This window comes from Panthera tigris, chromosome E1, assembly GCF_018350195.1.
Source record: "Panthera tigris isolate Pti1 chromosome E1, P.tigris_Pti1_mat1.1, whole genome shotgun sequence".
Classification (NCBI taxonomy): domain Eukaryota; kingdom Metazoa; phylum Chordata; class Mammalia; order Carnivora; family Felidae; genus Panthera; species Panthera tigris.
Window position 1 is genome coordinate 43,542,734 of NC_056673.1, and position 18,135 is coordinate 43,560,868.

At 38.2% G+C, this 18,135-nt stretch overlaps 1 protein-coding gene across 2 annotated transcripts in view; it reads right to left on the reverse strand.

Annotated features, from left to right (window-relative positions):
* The window catches only part of NSF (N-ethylmaleimide sensitive factor, vesicle fusing ATPase), a 146,425-nt gene that overhangs the window by 87,528 nt on the left and 40,762 nt on the right, over positions 1-18,135 (reverse strand). For both annotated transcript variants that reach the window (XM_042965732.1, XM_042965731.1), the window contains exons 6-8: positions 17,834-17,941; positions 17,282-17,357; positions 14,357-14,512 (exon numbers count right to left, since the gene is read on the reverse strand). In XM_042965732.1, coding sequence (XP_042821666.1) covers positions 14,357-14,512; positions 17,282-17,357; positions 17,834-17,941 — 340 coding nt within the window. The remainder of the gene's footprint in view (positions 1-14,356; positions 14,513-17,281; positions 17,358-17,833; positions 17,942-18,135) is intronic.

Sequence of the window (18,135 nt, forward strand, 5' to 3'; positions counted from 1 at the left end):
GAAGAAACCTGGTGAGCTCTTTAGAGTGGGAAAAGACAACACTTAGCTGGAAGCTAGGCTCTTTGCTTTCATAGGCTGGGGACATGGAGACCCAGGTACCACTCTCGACGCCCATAGATATTTACTGAGTATCCACTATATACCCCAAAATATGCTAAGCAGAGTGCTTTAAGGAGATGAATAAGATGGTCTTTGTCATAAGTAGCTCAATATTAAAAACCAAAGACACGACTATATACAAAGAAAATAAAGGGCTATGAGAAGCCAAAGAGGAAAATAATTACTTCTACTGGAAGATAAATGTGTGAGGGATCTTCCAGAGAAGGTAATGAAGCTACAACTTGAGGGATGAGCTTCCCTGCCAGAGTCTATGTACGGACCCCGTATCTCACTAAAAGGAAGCATTCATTCATATGGTAGCAGTTCTGGAAAGATTTCTATATCTAGTCCATCTTCCCCTTCTTACTAATGAGGAAACTAAAACTAAAGAGTCATACAATCAGTCAATGACATTTCTAAGGCTAGGCTCCAAAACTCCTGACACCTTGTCCATCAGTTTCCCACTAAACCATTACAGTTCTTGTATTTCTCTCTCTCTCATCCAGAGAACCTACTTAGTGATTGATTTCATCTATAACATTTTTACTTTTTAAGAAGGAAGTCTAAATTTGGCCATGCATGAAAAAAAGGTTTACACTTGGGAATGCTCTTTGATATGGCGATTCCATTTCTAGGAATTTATCCTAAATAAATATGGATGTGCAAAAATATTTAGTTTTAAGCATCCTTATCATAACATGGTAGATAATAGTGAAAAAGTAAATATAATATATATGTCTAAGTGTAGTAGACTGATTAATAAAACCATTGCATTATCATTCTATAAAATAAACTATAGAAGAATATTTAAGAAAGACTGTTTACGTTACTGAGTGGAGGAAAAGCAGTTACAAACCATAAAATACATTTTTGTCCCCCTCTATACATATATATATACATATGTGAGTGTGTGCATGTGTATGTGTGTATACATGTACAAAGCAAAAACTAGTAAAATGACATACTCCAGATATTAACAATAGTTTTCAGGTGCTTTTTTTTTTTTCTTTTATACTTAGTGATTATCTTCTTTTACTCATTTGTATTTTTTTAAAGTTTATTTATTTTAAGAGAGACAGAAAGAGCATGAGCAGGGGAGGGGCAAAGAGGGAGAGAGAAAATCCTAAGTGGGCTTCATGCTCAGCACAGAGCCAGACACGAGGCTCTATCTCACAACTGTGAGATCACGACCTGAGCTGAAATCAAGAGTTGGATGCTCAACCGACTGAGCTACCCAGGTGCCCCATTCACTTGTATTTTTGAAATAATAGACATGCATTTCTATAATTAAAAGAACTAATAAAAGTATTTTTATAAACAGATCTTAGATCTGGGAGATCTAAAAGACCCTATAAAAGCTGGTGAGATGACCAGATTAAAAAAAAAAAAAGAAAAGAAGAAGGCGGCCCTGTCTCTGAACCCTCCAGGCCCACCAGAGAGCCTGAAGTGATCTAAAGGCAAGAAGGGGCTTTCTGAATCAAATTCAGACTCCAAAAAATAGTGAAGCTTGTTCTAGAGAATGAGGCTTCACATCCAAGTTGTGAAATCTGGAATAAGAAACCCAATAATAAGTCAAATTATTTTAAGTGGCTGAATCAGGAAGCCTAAAGGTTACCAGACTGGGAACAAGGCAACCTGGATTCTAGCCCCCACTTCTGTGACTTTAGCTTAAATAAGCTGCTTACTCTTCTGGGGTCCCAGTGTTCTCATCTACAAAATAAGAATGACATGGACAGGGGTGCCTGGATGACTCAGTCGATTAAGTGTCTGGCTCATCTCACAGTTTGTGAGTTCAAGCCTAACAGTGCAGAGTCTGCTTGGGATTCTCTCTCCCCCTCCGTCCCTTCCCGGCTTGTGTGTGTGTTCTCTTTCTCTCTCTCTCTCTCCCTCCCTCCCTCAAAAATAAATAAACTTAAAAAAAAAAAAAAAGAAATTGGTGCTTGGGTGGCTTAGTTGGTTAAGCGTCCAACTTCCGCTCAAGTCATGATCTCACGGTTCATGAGTTCGAGCCCCACATCAGGCTCCCTGCTGTCCGTGCAGAGCCTGCTTCGGATCCTCTGTCTCCCTCTCTCTCTGTGCCCCTCCCCTGCTCTTGCACACTCTCTCTCTCTCTCTCTCTCAAAAATAAATATTTAAAAAATAAAAATAAAAATAAATTTTTTAAAGGAGCAAAAAGAAACCCCCAAGAGCATCTTTTATCGGGGGGGGGGGGGGGGGGGAAGAATACATGGACAAAATCAGTGTTTCTCAAACTGGTATCTCCTTGGAATATTAATAGTTGTAACTTTACGTATGTATGGTTAAGTAGGTTTAAGTAAATCTGGAAAATGTTGACTAGATAATTTCTAAGGTCTCCTTCTCTAACCTGGCCTAATTCTGATTTAAAACCATAGTCATCTTAATGTACTTAAATCTACTATATTTACAGATATAGTAAATATCTACTTGTGGTTATGTCATAGAGAGGAGTATTAGATAACTCAAAATGGGTGACAATCCTTTTGAGAAAATGTCATACCTTGACAGCAGCAACTGAGTGCAGGAAGCAAAGGAGCTACAAGTTCATCCCATTCAACTTTTTAAAAATTAACCTTTAGATAAAAATAGAGAAAAGGATTCAATCTTTTGACTGTGGTAATAAACTATCATCTTTCTCTCCTTATGTTGACACCGTGTCCCACGTGGGGCCATTACTACTTATAAGACAAATCTCAATTTTGAACAGCTGAGTTCTGTGATTTAGGATCAGGTATGGGCAGCCTTCTGCAGCTGGAGAAAGAACAGACACAGAATCTGTAACTCAAGTACTGTGCGTCTTCCCTATCTCCCTTTCTGAGCTCATCGCAGCCACAGCTGGTTGCCTAAGTGAGGAGTTACAGAAGAAACCAAAGTAATCAGGCAGCAGACAGAAAAGCAAGGAGAATCGATAAAGAGAAGTTCTGCAGGAAAAGTCCAATAACACAGGAAAAGTGTCAGGTCAAAAAGTAGTCATGGAACACCATAGAAATGTCTCCGGAATGCAATAATAATCGGCAATTTGGATAAATTCTCCTACATATATCTGAGATTTGACTGAATATATCTAATGTGGGGCTTAGCGTTCTAATTACAGGTTTACCCTCTAGTAACCATTCATTATCAAAAGGCTCTTAAGTCTTGCTAAATTTCCTCCTTCATGACAGGACTCTAGGTAGATTTTTAAAAATCAAAGCACTTCCAAAAAAATTATGTCATTGTGGATAAATTCGAGTAAATACATGTATAAATGGTATAGAAGTTCAAGCTGCCTATGTGGGTATCTTTATATATCAGTTTTGAGTCACTCTAGAATAAGAATATACCTCAAACTATTACTCGCCCAGAGAAAAGATACTGTGTTAAAGCCCGAGATGTTAGTGAAGAACTCAAAGCTACAAGTACAGGAAATCTTTGAGCACTGGATACATCATCTACAATGACTTTCAATGTCAAATTTTACACTACTAGTAAAATGGTATATGGAAGGGATTTACCGCTGTCTACTCTAACTTCTTTGAAAAACCTGAAAAAACAACATGTTATTTAAAAAGCAAAAGGCAAAACCCAAGTTTCCTGCAGGTTTTTTTTTTTTTTTAATTGTGAACACACTATCAAAGGATACTGCCCCAAGTAACAAATCATATGGAACCCTACGAAAAGTCTCTTTAGAATCATACTCTTCTAAATAATGCTGTATATAGTTCTGGGCAGCTTTTTGCTAACATTATTGCTAATTCCTTCTTCCACCTCCCTTTCTCCAACATCCTATCAAGGTAGACGTCGTTTTTCCAAATCAGTACTCACATATAAGAAACTGACAAGATTTATAGAAGTGGTTGAGCATTTATCACCTCCTCTCTGATGGAATGTGATAAAAAGTAAAGATAAATCAGCCAAAGTATAAGTTCACAAATAAAAGATATCTCTAAGTGTCCTCTTGACTACCTTATCCACAAACACTTCAAAATGTGTAATTATCAAACACTATAAGAGGATAATCTAATGCTTGAACTATTTTCAATAGCAACAAAAGTTTAAGACAAGGAAATACATCTATAAACATTTTTGATTACAGGCAATGTATTAAAGATTTTTACCTCTACAGAGCTATAAGAGTACCTCTGGCAATATAATCATACCAACCAACTACCTCTCTGGAGTTTTTGATAGTGAGGATGAACAGGAGTTGGATAAAAAGACGGTGGAAAACACCCCGGGATACACAGGTAAGAGACAGTAGCGTGGCCCATCAGAGGAACTGAAATAGAACAGGTTGGCTGGAACCCAGAGCATGGGGAGGGGCACAGGCTGAGGGAAGAGGGGAAGTTCAGCAGGGGCAAGACCACATAGGGCTTGTAAACCACGCAGGGAGTTAAGCAGTGCTACTGGAAGAGTTTTAACCGGTGGAGTGACAGGATCAGACTTGCCTTTTTATAAAAATCGCTCCAGTTACAGTGTGGAGAATGGAGTGGAGATGGGCAAGGCTGAAGGCCCAAGGAGCAATGCAGGCAAGGGGTGACGGTGTCCGGAGGAAGGCAGTGGCGGGGGCACGGATGGGGGGTGGGGGTGGAGGGAGGAAGATGGAGAGACTGGACAGACCTGACACAGTGAGGAGACCAGCACAGAGGGTCTATTCTGTGACTGGGAACCAGAGGGGAGGGAGAGAGGAGTGTTAAAGAAGTGCCCAGATTTTTGGCTAGAGCTCTGCCTAAGACAGAAAACAGCGGTAGGAGCATGTTTAGGGAGGATGGGAGGGCAGAATGAATTAATTGAATTTTGAACTTACCTGCGTGATCATGAGATAGACAACAGGTTATGCTGATAAAAACCCAGAGCTTTAAACAGAGACTGAGATAAAATTAACTTGAGAGTTAATGGCGTAAAGATACTAACTGCAGCTATGGAAATGGATGTGATCATTTTCAGGGAGAACAATCACAGAGGAAAAGAGGAGGTCTAAGACAGACTCCCGAAGTACTCCAGCATTTTAAAGGACACAAAAAACCCCAAAAGGGATAGCCAGAGGTATAAGGAAAATCACAAACCCTTGGAGTGAGAGAAACCAAGTAAAAATGATATTTCAAGAAAGAGTGGTCAACAGAGTGCTTCTCAAACACGGGTAAAGTGACTGAAGCTAGCCATCACAAAATAAAAACACCAGTAAGTCTTCCTGTCTTCAATTCAGGTCCCAGATTCTTCTCATGGTAATGAAAATGCGTGCAACAATATTCTCCACTCCTCCCAAACTAGGTCGTCCTGGTCTTCTCACTTCTAACATTTTCCCAGTGAGACCTGACTCTCACCTCCAATTCTGTCACCCGTGATAAGTAATCACATTCTATCAATTTCGTCCTTGTAACCTTTTCTGTATCTCTTCTTCCCTTTCCATCCCCATCGCCACCACCCCAATCCAGGTTCTAAGTACCACACAACTGGATAATTAATCTACGTCTGCCAAATTAGGCAGTCTTTCACCTCTTCTCTAGAGCAATCCTTTTCACACAGAATAACAGCATTAACTATCCTAAGACATTAACTTTGTTTTATTCCACTGCTAAAAGCCCTCCAATAACTCCCCATTATAATCATTTGTTCAAAACTTTCATTCAGTTCGGGGCACCTGGCTGGCTCAGTTGGTAGAGCATGCAACTCTTAGGCTATAAATCCAAGCCCCACGTTGGGTGTAGAGATTACTTAAAAATAAAATCTTTAAAAAAAATATGTCATTCATTTAACAAATATTTACATAGGGCAATACTTCTCAAACTATATATGCTAAGGTCCAGTTTTCTTTTACAAGTTTCTCATCAATATTTTTACAAAATACAATAAAAAACGTGATGATGTTAAATTGCTAAAAAAAAAAAAAGTTTCTAAATTCTTACTCTGAGTTTCAATATTTATTTCATTGTGGACTGGTAACAATGGTTCATGGTCCAGCAGTGGTCCAAAGACCATACTGCAAACAGCCCTGATGCTGACAACACATGGATAAAAAGACATTACGATTGTGCCTTCAAAGTCTTAGAGCCCTGGTTCTCAATGCAGGGCGATTTTGCCATTCAGGGGAAACAGTTCTGATCACTACACAGGAGGCAGGAAGGAAGGAGGGAACTACTGGCATTGAGTGGATAGAGGTCAGAGATGCTGCTAAACAGCCTACAACAAACAGATTTGGGCCCTTCTCCCAACAAAGAATTCCCCAGCCTAAAATGTCAAAAATGCTGAGAGGGAGAAATTCCCCCTAATGTGTGTAATGCAAATGAATAATTACAGTATATTAAGAATAGAGCTACATTCTAAGTACATACAAGGTACAGAGGAAGCATAGGAGAAGCACCGGAGTCTGTCTGGAAGGTCAAACATTCAGTAAAACAAAGGAGTCCTCATCTCCTGATTCACAGCTTTCTACAACACAACTCCAACCTAACTTTTAAATCTAATTTCTTGCTTCTTCCAAAACCAGCTCTGCTAGACTGGTCTAAACTGTGGATTCTATACCTTGCTGAGTCTGTCACTCTTCCCAGGGCATGGATAACCATCCTTTCCCCTCCTATCCCAAATCCCTCAGCATTCAAGGCCTAATTAAGTTCTGCCTCCTCCATGAAGTCTTCTGTGATTCTTTCTCTTAAAATTGCTATAGGACTTTTCAATTAGACCACTCATTTGGCACTTTATCATATACACTTTTGATATCATTTGTTAGGTTATGGTGCTTAACTTCTACATGATTAGTTAACATTTATGTTCCATCTCTATGTTGACAATATACTTAAGACAAAGCTTCTGACATACCCATTCCAATCACTTCCTTCCCTGTATTAATGCTACAACAGATGCCAAAAAACACATGAAGAAAGTGGACTAGACTTATTAAGTATTAGACATTACAGTCCTACAACCAATGCTTCAGGTCTTTGAGCTCATGACAATTTGAATACATCCAGTTACTAGGGTGGTAGTTTATTTATAAACCTTAGTGTCACAGAGCGTCCATTCAATCCCACACATTGCACACTTACACTTCTTACTTCAGGCCAAGAGAAGTCCACTGATTTTTGCCACACTTAAGTTCCAGAAACTGCCAGAAATAAGAAAACTAAGAAATCTCAATTGGGGCAGTTTCTCTGCTCAAATTTTAAAACAGAAACAGATAAAGAGATCTTTATATTTTCGGGCAACACCCTCACTGCCATGACAAAAATCTGAAATTTTGGAAAATGCTTCTAATCTCAAAAAGAAGCGGAAGAAGAAAAGGGGTCGAGGGGAGGAGAAGGAAGAGAATCAGGAAGAGGGGGAGGAAGAAGAAAAGGATGACAAAGAGGAAGATGAAGGAGGTGGTTTAATTCTTTAGCAGAGAGATGTTGGAGAAGTTTAAACAGTTTAAGAAAGTGTCTGATATCTAAATACAAAAGTCAGATTTCTGTAGCTTATTTTCTGAATGCCTTTTTATAACTGCATACAGGCAATGGTGGGGGGGGGGGTGAGGCCAGACATACAGATCTTCAGTGTTTTAACAACCCTTCTCTTCCTCTTCACCCTCCTAACCTATCATTTCTAAGTTCTGAGAACCTTTACAGATGGAAAACTTTGTCAATTTCTTGGAGAATTAATTAAGGAAGAAAGGCATAAGTTGTACTTAGTTACTCATCATAAAATATTCTTTGACGTAAAATTGAAAGCTTCCTTGACTACTTGATTCTTGGCTTCATCTCTCCAGCATCTGGAGAGGCAGTTGAGAATACAGACCCTGGAACCAGATGTCCTCCTTCCAACCCGAGCTCTGCCACTTACGAGTTGTACAAACTGTATGTCATTTCCTTCTCCTCCTTTAAGAACTCCTGAATCAGGAGAACCAAGTTCTAGTCCTAGTTGTGCCTCTGCCTGTGCCTCTGCCTTGCTTAGTGACCTTGGGCCATAGTTTCCACATCTGTAAAGAGAAGAAGCCAGGGGATTGCACTAGATCACCAAGGGTGATTTTGCCCCCCGGGGACCATTTTGGCAATGTCTGGACATAGTTTTGGTTGTCACCTCTAGGGGTGGGTGCAAAGTGTCACTGGCATCTAGTAGGTAGAGGCTGCTAAACATCCTACAATTCACAGGACAGCCAGCGCCCCATGCCAAATAATTATCCAGTCTAAAAATGTCTATGACGCCAAAGTTGAAAATCCCTTGGCTCTAGATCTCTCCAAGACCGCCTCAGAGGTCCCCAAGAAGTGGGGCTGAGAAGGCCTATTTTAGCAGTTTTCTATGATGGGCCTTCATGAGAGAAAAACAACGTACATGTTAAAGGTATGGACTCTGAGGCCAGACTGTCTGGGTTCAAATCTGACTCCGCCACTCACTAGCTGTGTATCTTGGACTAGTTACTTAACCTTTCTGACACAGTTTCCTTCTCCATAATATGGCGTCAATACGGAATCTACCTGATAAGGCTGTTGTGAGAATGGAATAAGCTAATGTACGTAAAGCATCTAGAACAGCACCTGGCACCATGTAAGTGTTAGCTACCATGTCATCATCACCACCAATGTAAATATGGGCATAAGACGGGATAAAACAGCCAGCGCTTCACTTCAGGAGTCACGTGAGCTGGATTCCTCAGCGGGAAGGGTGTGAAGACCGAGCAACTTTAAGCACAGGTCCTTCCACATCAGAAATTCTGCTCTCCCTCAAGTCATCGTGTCCCATGTCTCCCCTCTCCTGCTTCCATGGCTACGTAAAGGCTCAGATGCAAATGTTCTCATGGTTTGTAGGGAACGTGGTACTTATACCCATTACCATCATGCAAAAAAGTAATGGGAGGAAGCAGTTTGTTAGCCATCAGCAACTGGGTCTTCACTTTCTGCCTCCCCTCATCAGGGGCTGCCATCAAAGCCCTGGGGGTCCTGTTACTCCTGCGCTGTTCTCCTCCACAGAAACTTCATGAAGGGCGTGGGACACACCTGTTCCCCTGCTGACAGTGAAGCCACCACAACAGAGAAACAGCATATGATATTACCTTTCTTGTTTGTTTTCTTAACTACACAAGTGGAAATATAATCTCACACTAAAACATTCAGATGCGGAAGTACAGCAAGTAAAAGAAGAAAAATCTCCCTGTATTTCCCATCCTCACTCCCCTTTCACAGAAGTAAACGTTTTTTCAATATAATGTGTGCTTGTAAAGAGTTTTGTAATGCATTTACTTTCAGTTTTATATATATATATACATACAAATATATATCTATATATCTATATAGATATATAGATATATATATAGATATATAGATATAGATATAGATATATAGATATAGATATATAGATATAGATATAGATATTTTTTTTATTTTTTATTTTTTTATTAAAACATGTCTGGGGGCACCTGGGTGGCTCAGGCAGTTGAGCGTCCGACTTTGGCTCGGGTCATGATCTCATGGCTTGTGGGTTCAAGCCCCGCGTTGGGCTCTGTGCTGACAGCTCGGAGCCAGGAGCCTGGAGCCTGCTTTGGATTCTGTATGTCTCTCTCCCTCTCTCTCTCTCTCTCTCTCTGCCTTCCCCCACTCACGCTCTGTCTCTCTCTCTCTCAAAAATAAATAAACACTAAAAAAAAACCATGTCTGTACATTTGGATCTGTATCATTTTAAGATCCGCTTTGCTGTATTCCATAATGAGGGTAAGAGGATGTAGCATAGTTTATTTGATTATTTCCTTACTGGTGGACAGTGACCCAATTCTTGATCTGTAACTCACCTGCAGTTGCCAGCAAATCTAATCCATTAGACTCTACAGACAGCTCTGCCTCCTCAAAAGATTTATTTCTAAAAGTCTATTGATAAAAAATGTCAACTGAATTTATATATGATTTGACTCTGAGATATTAGCATAGCTACATTATTCCTGTTCAAATGTAAGTAAATTTTACTTAAAAAACCAAAACCAATGGAAGAATTAATTCAAGGTTAAAAATGTCAACTTATAAAAAGTTACCTATAGTATTTTTTTTTAGAGTGTGTGCTTTAGCTCTAAATACTGCTTCAGAGATTTTGGAAATCACATGGTCATAAGCCATTTCTTCTTCTAAGTAAAAAAAAAAAAAAAAAGAACTTTATACATTTTCCCAACATGAAAGTTAGAATTAGTAAATTAGTAAACTGTTACTTCTTCATATCCAAGTATCATCCACAAGTACTTTGTGGAAAAGCAGAAGGGGAAAGTTTTGCATCTCTAACTAGTGAGCAATTGCTTTCTTTTCCTTTCCTAATAAATTACAGGCAGACTTGAACAGATGTCAGGCTGGCATTCAAAACCTAAAATATAGCTGAAAAGCAAGTTATGACTAATACAAGGAAAAAAGATGAATGTCAGAAAGCTTCATTTTTTTTTCTTTTTTTCAAATTTCAGATAAGCTCTTTAGCCTTAGGGTTCCTTTTACAGAGCCCTGGAGTTCGGCTAGATGTCTTAACCCCCATTTAAATTGCAATTTCTCCTCATGAGTGGGGGTGTGAAAATGCATTTTAAGAGTGTCAGTGTTTATGTTAATCTGAGCAAGAACTCCCTCTCTCTCAAATATGGCGCACAAAACCTCAGTGCTCTTTCTTCCACAGTATTTTTTTTTTTTTTTTTTTTTTTTTTTTTGCACTGTTCTTAGCATGTGAAAGATGTCTGCCTGTGATTGAGAGGGTCCTTATCTTCTCGGCGGCTCTACTCCATAGAGTAACTGCAGTTTCACGTATGATATCAGAAAGGAGTTGCTTTTCTTTAGGATTTCAAAAGAAACCTTAAAACTACAGATTGAAAATGGGCTTAGAGAGGGAGACTTGAAGAAAGGCGACCAAAAAGAACAGTGTCAGTTTCAAAGAAGGGGCGGGGGGGGGGGGCGCACAAGACCCTAACAGAGGCTCTCCTCCCCACCAGGTGGCCTGGATATCTGCAAGATACAGAGTCACCACAAGACAGCGTGAAGCTGGAGGCCCTTCGGTCTCCAAGCCCTTTTCCTTCTAGCCCTACCACGGGTAACTTCTGCTAAAGGCCCTTTCCTTGGATACATGTAAACCTAGCCCTAAAACTACATTAAGAGATGCTAATTCTTTAACAACTATTCCACTGTTCTTTGAAGAAGGTTTTTTGGTTTTGTTTTTTGTTTTGTTTTGCTCTGGCACTTACAATTTAGGGGTAACTGCCAGGGATGCAGAAAAATCAAGTTTCTCTACAGAATCTCTATCTTTGCCAACAAAAGAGCTACAATGAGAACTGAGGTAATCAATCGATTATCCAGAACACTCTCCCCGAAACTGCATGGAAGGGAATAAGTGTAGTAAATGAGCGGAAGGATATATTCGGGTGACGCTTGAGTGTGCTCAAGGACAGCAATAAGCTGCTGAGTTTATTTGCTGAGACTTGCAGATACCAGTGTGTGATGCCCACATTTCTACCCTGGGTGCTCCTAGGACATTTATTGCAGGTGCGTGACCTCATCTGACCTTTAATGTTCCTGCAGAACTACGTGCCTCTGGTTAGCCCTTTAGTCTTCCTATACCTCCTCAAAGCGACATTCCATATATATCTAAACTATATTTTCAATCCTGAAGGTAACATGAAGCTTTACAAGCAAAAGAACTGTATTACCTAAAAGCATAACTATTCATAAACACAATGAGAGAAGAGAATTCTAAATTTATCATTCTGTGAGCTCACAACTTTGATATATAGGCAAAAAGATCCATTTAGCGAAGATTCCTGCTTACAAAGTAGACCCAATTCTAGACTCCATGGTATACACAATGATTTGGTCTCAAGCCAAAAGTAAAAGAGTTCTCTGCTTAAAACAAAACAGAACGGTCCCATAACCTACATAAATTATTCTTTACTAATCACTATTTTTTTCCATTTTAATCGATTTAAACAATCACACCCAGTGTCCAGTTGGATCCCAAAACCACAGAGATTTATCTATTTAGTTACTTAAGAGTGAGGAAGAAATCAGCCAATTTTGTTCCCCCACCTGACAGGGTAAAAGAACACAGGGTATATATATAAAAAGGACCCGTGTAGTGTTACTTTTTATTCTATACAAAATGTAGCAATCTGTACTTTTATATGCCTTTACCAAAACCTAATGAGAATTTTATAACCATACTGTTCTTGCACCGCAATGAGGTACTCTACTATGGAATTCCCCCCCAAATTCAAAGGGAAAAAGAAGACTCTAACGGAAACAGGGAATGACACATGCACAGCAAGAGAATTATTTCCCAGCCTTTTTACCATAAAAATGTAGCTTTATGACATTGAGAATCTTCATTCAGAATAAAAAAAAAATAGTAATAATGTCTTTCAACTTAGTTCAAAAGTAAAGGTAGTTTTTTTTTAATACTTTTTGTCCTTTAAATCAAATTGTTAACACATGATTCTTGATGGCCAAAAGCCATAAAGAGAAAAAAAAATTTTTTTAAACAGAACCCATTTTTTGTCCAATTAACGTAAAAATATTAGAAAAATAAATCCACGAAAAAAGGTTTTGGATAGTAGCACTCACAAAAGCAAAGTATTATACAAAAAGCAAAGTATTATAATTTAATTAATTTCAATATGGACTACAGAAACACAGATTCATAAAGTCACTCAAAAATCCCAAATCTGTTTTGATTGAATTCCAACCTCTTCAACAGCTGGCAAAGTCACAAATCGACCGATAGGAGTTTTGCTCCTTCACACATTATCCACCTAACTGCAGACAGAGGCCCTAATGAGCAGGGTTTGGGTAACGCACAAACAGGAAACTCGTATCTGAATAACGGAATCCTTAATAGCTTCCAAACTGTGAGAAAATATTATAATATAATGAAAAGATATAGTTTATAACAGAAGCAGTTGGTTTTCTACTTGTTAGCCAGATAATATAAATGTTCAAAGAAACAGAATCATTAGACTCTCTCAGTCTGGAAAATTAGTAAAAACATTCCACAAGAATAATTTAGAACATTTAAGATCATCCTTTTATCTCTCCTCACACCCAAAATAACCTAAACAGTATTTCCATGTCTTGACAATAAGTCCATAAACTTTCAAAATACACATGACCGAGATAGTGAATTACCACATTTTTTACTATGTTCCAAATTAAAATTCTGTTTTTTTTATGGACTTGGCCTTTGTATCTTGCAGATAAAAAAGTATGTTATTGCCATCTCAAGGTGTATAAAACTCAGGTGATGAGGGTCTCTGTCATTTTCTCTTAATCCAATTCCAAACTCGACCTTTACCCAGTGAACAGGTGTGTGCTGTGCCTGTAATTTATCACAGTGAGCGGCCAGGCAGGAAGGCTACCAACAATAGGAGGCTAATAGAACCAAGCACTTAGTGCCTACACAGCAGTTCTCTTCCCCACCACACTTCTATCTGCCAGTAGCAATGTAAAGATAAAGAATGATGGAGGGTGAGGGGAGTGATATATTCGTATTCCTTCAGGGTTTTTCTTTAGATACTGTTTTTATACTAATAGTCTGCCAGAAGCTGTTATACATTCCTTTCTCAGATATTCCGTGGCTCACATTCCAATTCAACCTATATGATATGGATATGGAAACAGTCATGAGAGCATTTCCACTAGGGAAAATAAAGCCACTTCACACACGGATAAATTAAATAAAACTTCAAGAAGAAAATAATAAATGAACAGCACATTTCTGTGTATGCAATATGGAAACTTCCACGTATACCCTACATTTGTCTCTTTGGATCAAACTTATCTAATTTCAAAACATGCCAGGAATCCATTTACTAGGTATGAAGATGTACTAATTGGGTAATGCAACAGCAGCTAACTAACGTAAGAACAATGCCCACAGTCTAATAGATAACGATGATTCCGCAGGGTACATCTGACCCACAGTGGGTCTTTAGAGTCAGGTGAAATTTCCAAATATGCCCTATAGGAAAACATTCATAAATAGATAAATAAAATGAAATTTCTAAATCTGTCCTATCCACAGACGTACTTAAATTAATAAATAAATCAATAAGATAAAGTAACCGCAAATATTTCTATTTTCCCTATAAAACAAAAATGTAATTTTACAAGTTCTAATACCTCAAAAATTTTGGGGGAAACTCTTTTTTAAAAGAAAAAGTTAAGACAAAAATACACTGGCAGGTTTGAAAAATAATTTCAAAACATTATTAAAAAAAAGACTTCATCACATTTTTTTTTTTTTTTAACAACATAAGATTTGATCAAATTTTCCTTTTTAAACTCACCCATCTGTTCCACAATCTCTGGAGGAAATACTCGGGAAGCAAATGCTCGTCGAAAAATATCTGAAAATTCTTTGTCCAGACCTCCTATTCCCATTTTTTCAAAGTTCCAATCAGGATTGATGATAGACTGGCGATTTTCCTTAGTTTTAGCTTTGCCTATGTCAAACGAAGATAATCAAATGTGAAACAAGAATTTCATTACCAGGTGGAATAAGATAAGACTCACTGGGCATCTTTAATGAATAAAGAGAAGTTATCCTCTACAAAGATGAACATGCTCTTAGCTGACTTTCTAATAAGAAGGATGAGTTTTGCTATGTTAACTACTGTGCCTGGACCCATTTAGGGCCAGCAAAACACTTGTGAAATGTCTAAGCTCACACAGTCGTCCATTTGTGATCAATCCATGGAGCCTGGTCCTCTTAGCCTCTAATCTTAACCAAGTTAACTAACTTGGCTGATTAGAAGAAACACCATGTGTCTATCTGATGAAGGAAATACTAGTTGCTAGAAATGCAACTGAAATCTAGCAATCCTCAAGGCTCCTGAAGCAAGTGTATTTAAAAATGCATGGATTTATCTAGATGAAGTTAATAAACACTGTATATTTGTTGAGAAGATGCACTGAATAAGTCTGATGTCTTATTTTTGTTTTTCCCCATTTGCACACAAAAGTCTAAGATCATCCTAAAGTCTTAATGATTTCAAAATTCATGTTTTCACTTTCACAAAGACAAAAATTATCTAACTTAAATGTCATAGTGCCACCTAAAGTAACTCAAGAGAACCACATGAGCTATCTCAAAAACAATAAAAGTGCCTTAGTACATTCTACTAAAAAGAAAGTGATACAATTTTTTAAATTAGAAAACAAATGGTCACATTAGAAAAAGTTTACCCTAGATGGTGATTTTATGGTTAGAGTTTTGTGGACTCAACATTTCTTCTTTGAAGCGATCTGAAAATATATTTCTTATACTGTACTGCCCTCTTGCGGCCAAATTTACTGCATGCTATATCAGTCCACAATTTTATTTATCAATGGAAAAAACCTAGCAATCACACCTTTGCATGAATTACTTAGAAATACCCACATTGTCTGAAAGCCATGCAATACCCATAAGACAAGACACCTTGGAGCGCCTGAGTGGCTCAGTCGGTTAAGCATCTGACTCTCAATTTCCGCTCAGGTCATGATCTCATGGTTCCTGAGATCGAGCCTCTTGCCCGGCTCTGCACTGACAGCACATAGACTGTTTTGGGTTCTCTCTCTCTCTCTCTCTCTCTCTCTCTCTCTCTCTCTCTCTCTCTCTCTTCCCCTGCCCTGCTTGCATGCACGCACTCTCCCTCTCTCTTCTCTCAAACATTAAAAAAAAAGGTAAGGCATCTTAACAAAAGGTGTATGAAAGGTATATAAAATACAAAGAAAACACTTCAGAAATGTATTGGATCAATAATTGGAGATTCTGAGAAATCCTAATCCATAAGACAACATGCATAGTCATTAAAAACTATGTTGTTGAGGCATATTTATTAAGAGGCTTGAAATATGTCAAGCAAAAGAACAAGTTATAAAACATGAAAATAGAATCAAATTGTAAAATTTTAGAGTGTGTGAGCTATTTTTGAGTGAATGTCTATCCAAATTTTATGAAACATTTATTTTATTGTAAAATTCAGAAAAAACAGTAAGAAGGGAATAACTTAAGGATTGAGGAAAAAGGTCACATATTTGAAGTTAAGTAACCTTGGAAATCGTGGTGTATAGCCAACGAAAATCCTCTTCTTTCTACTGGCGTAGACACTGGCATAGTGAAAACCAACCCCAAGTCAGAACTACTACACAGTTAATGGCGTCATTATTCTGGGGAGTTACTTTTCTTAGAGACCAATCTGCATTATTTTAATATGATAAAAGCAAGACTAACATACAAGAGCAGGGCTGAGCTATGAGTCTGTTGGAGAGACTTTCTTCACCTGCACATTCACCATTTAACTCAATCACAAACCGAAGTGACGCTAGGATCACATTTAACACACCACCGTGCACAAGGCAGTCGACAAACAACTGGCCAGTTCTCAAGGTTATGAAAGACGGTGGAAGTCTGAGGAACTATCAGAGAGAAGGACTTTAGAAATTAAATGACTAAATGCAATGCGAGATCCTCAATCAGATCCTAGAACAGAAAGGACATAATGAAAAAACTAGTGAAATCCAAATAAAGTCTGTATTTTATTTTTTTAATGTTTATTTATTTTTTGAAAGAGAGAGAGCGCGAGCAAGGTAGGAGGTAGGAGAGAGAGGGAGACACAGAATTCGAATCAGGCTCCAGGCTCTGAGCTGTCAGCACAGAGCCCAACACTGGGCTTGAACCCACGAACCGTGAGATCATGACCTGAACCGAAGTCAGACCCTCAACTGACTGAACTACCCAGACACCCCTAAAGTCTATATTTTAGTTAGTGGCCATGCAACCATGTTAACTTGGTTTTGGTAACTGTACTCTAGTTATTTGAGATGGAACATCAAGGAAGCTGGTGAAAGGTATATCGGACCTCTCTGCACTATTCTTGCAAATCTTCTGTAAGCCTGAACTTACCTCAATATTGAAAGTTTAAAAATCAATTTTATCTGTATTTTTCCTGATTTTTAGTGTGGTTACTAGGTTACTAGGAAATTAAAAATTATACATATGGCTCACATTACACTTCTATTGGACAATGATATCTAGTGAAGGTTTTAAACTTTTTTTTCTGTATCAGCACATCTGACAGTGATGAAATCCTCCATGATTTTGTGATAAACCTTCTCAATGGAGATGCCCTTATTCTTCTCCCAGACTTGAAAAGCGTGGTAGTTGAGGCACATATCATAACAGAGACAGTCTCACTTCATTCAGAGTTTTCTAAAATTGCAAATCTTACCAATAAGATTGAGTGATGAATTGTCTGCTTTTTCAAATGCAACTTGACTGTTTCCAACAACCAGTCCTACTTCAATCTGTATAGAAAGACAATTATTAGTAGTTAGTCTAATAATAGACTTCTGGACTTCTTAACACAAGGCCAAAAATGAAGGGGAAATAAGGTCTCTCTGAGCAAAGCAACTCTTCCAAACTACCATCTAAGTTAAATTTTCTCCTAACTACCTTGTACTATTTCTCTTTAATTTCAATGCATGTGTCTTTTGATAATGCCTGTCTTTTTGTTATTATTTATGAACAATAATCATCATCTGCATTCAACCAGGAGTACAAGTACCCATACAAATTTCAAATTACTATTAAGTCTACAAGTAAGTGTATTTTCCGCTATACTTTAATAACAGCGCTAGCTTATAAAAGCAATGTTTTCTCCCTACTACCTTAAAAGAAAGAGTACATAACATAAAAGAAATCACTGAGCAAGAGAATGGCTAGGAATGTTATATTAATCTGCACAATTCACATCGCAATGATTATTAAAAATAAAACATACCTTCTGTCTTTTTCCTGTCGCAGGCTCTCCCTTCAGGATGCTAGGATCCATGGCTTCGATATCCTTTACCAGCAAACCGAAAAGCTTTTCATTGAAGCTAAATACAAGCTATGTAGAAAAGAGATAAGGGGAGAAAAACCACTTCATGATACAATGGCTTGATTCTCACATCATCACCAGTGTTTTCCAAATGCAGGGAAGCAGCTTTCTCCTGTACATCCCTCTCAAATCTGTTCCACAGGCAAACTGCTCACACAAGCAATGAGAAGAAAAGGGAACTAACATTTACTGAGCATCTTCAT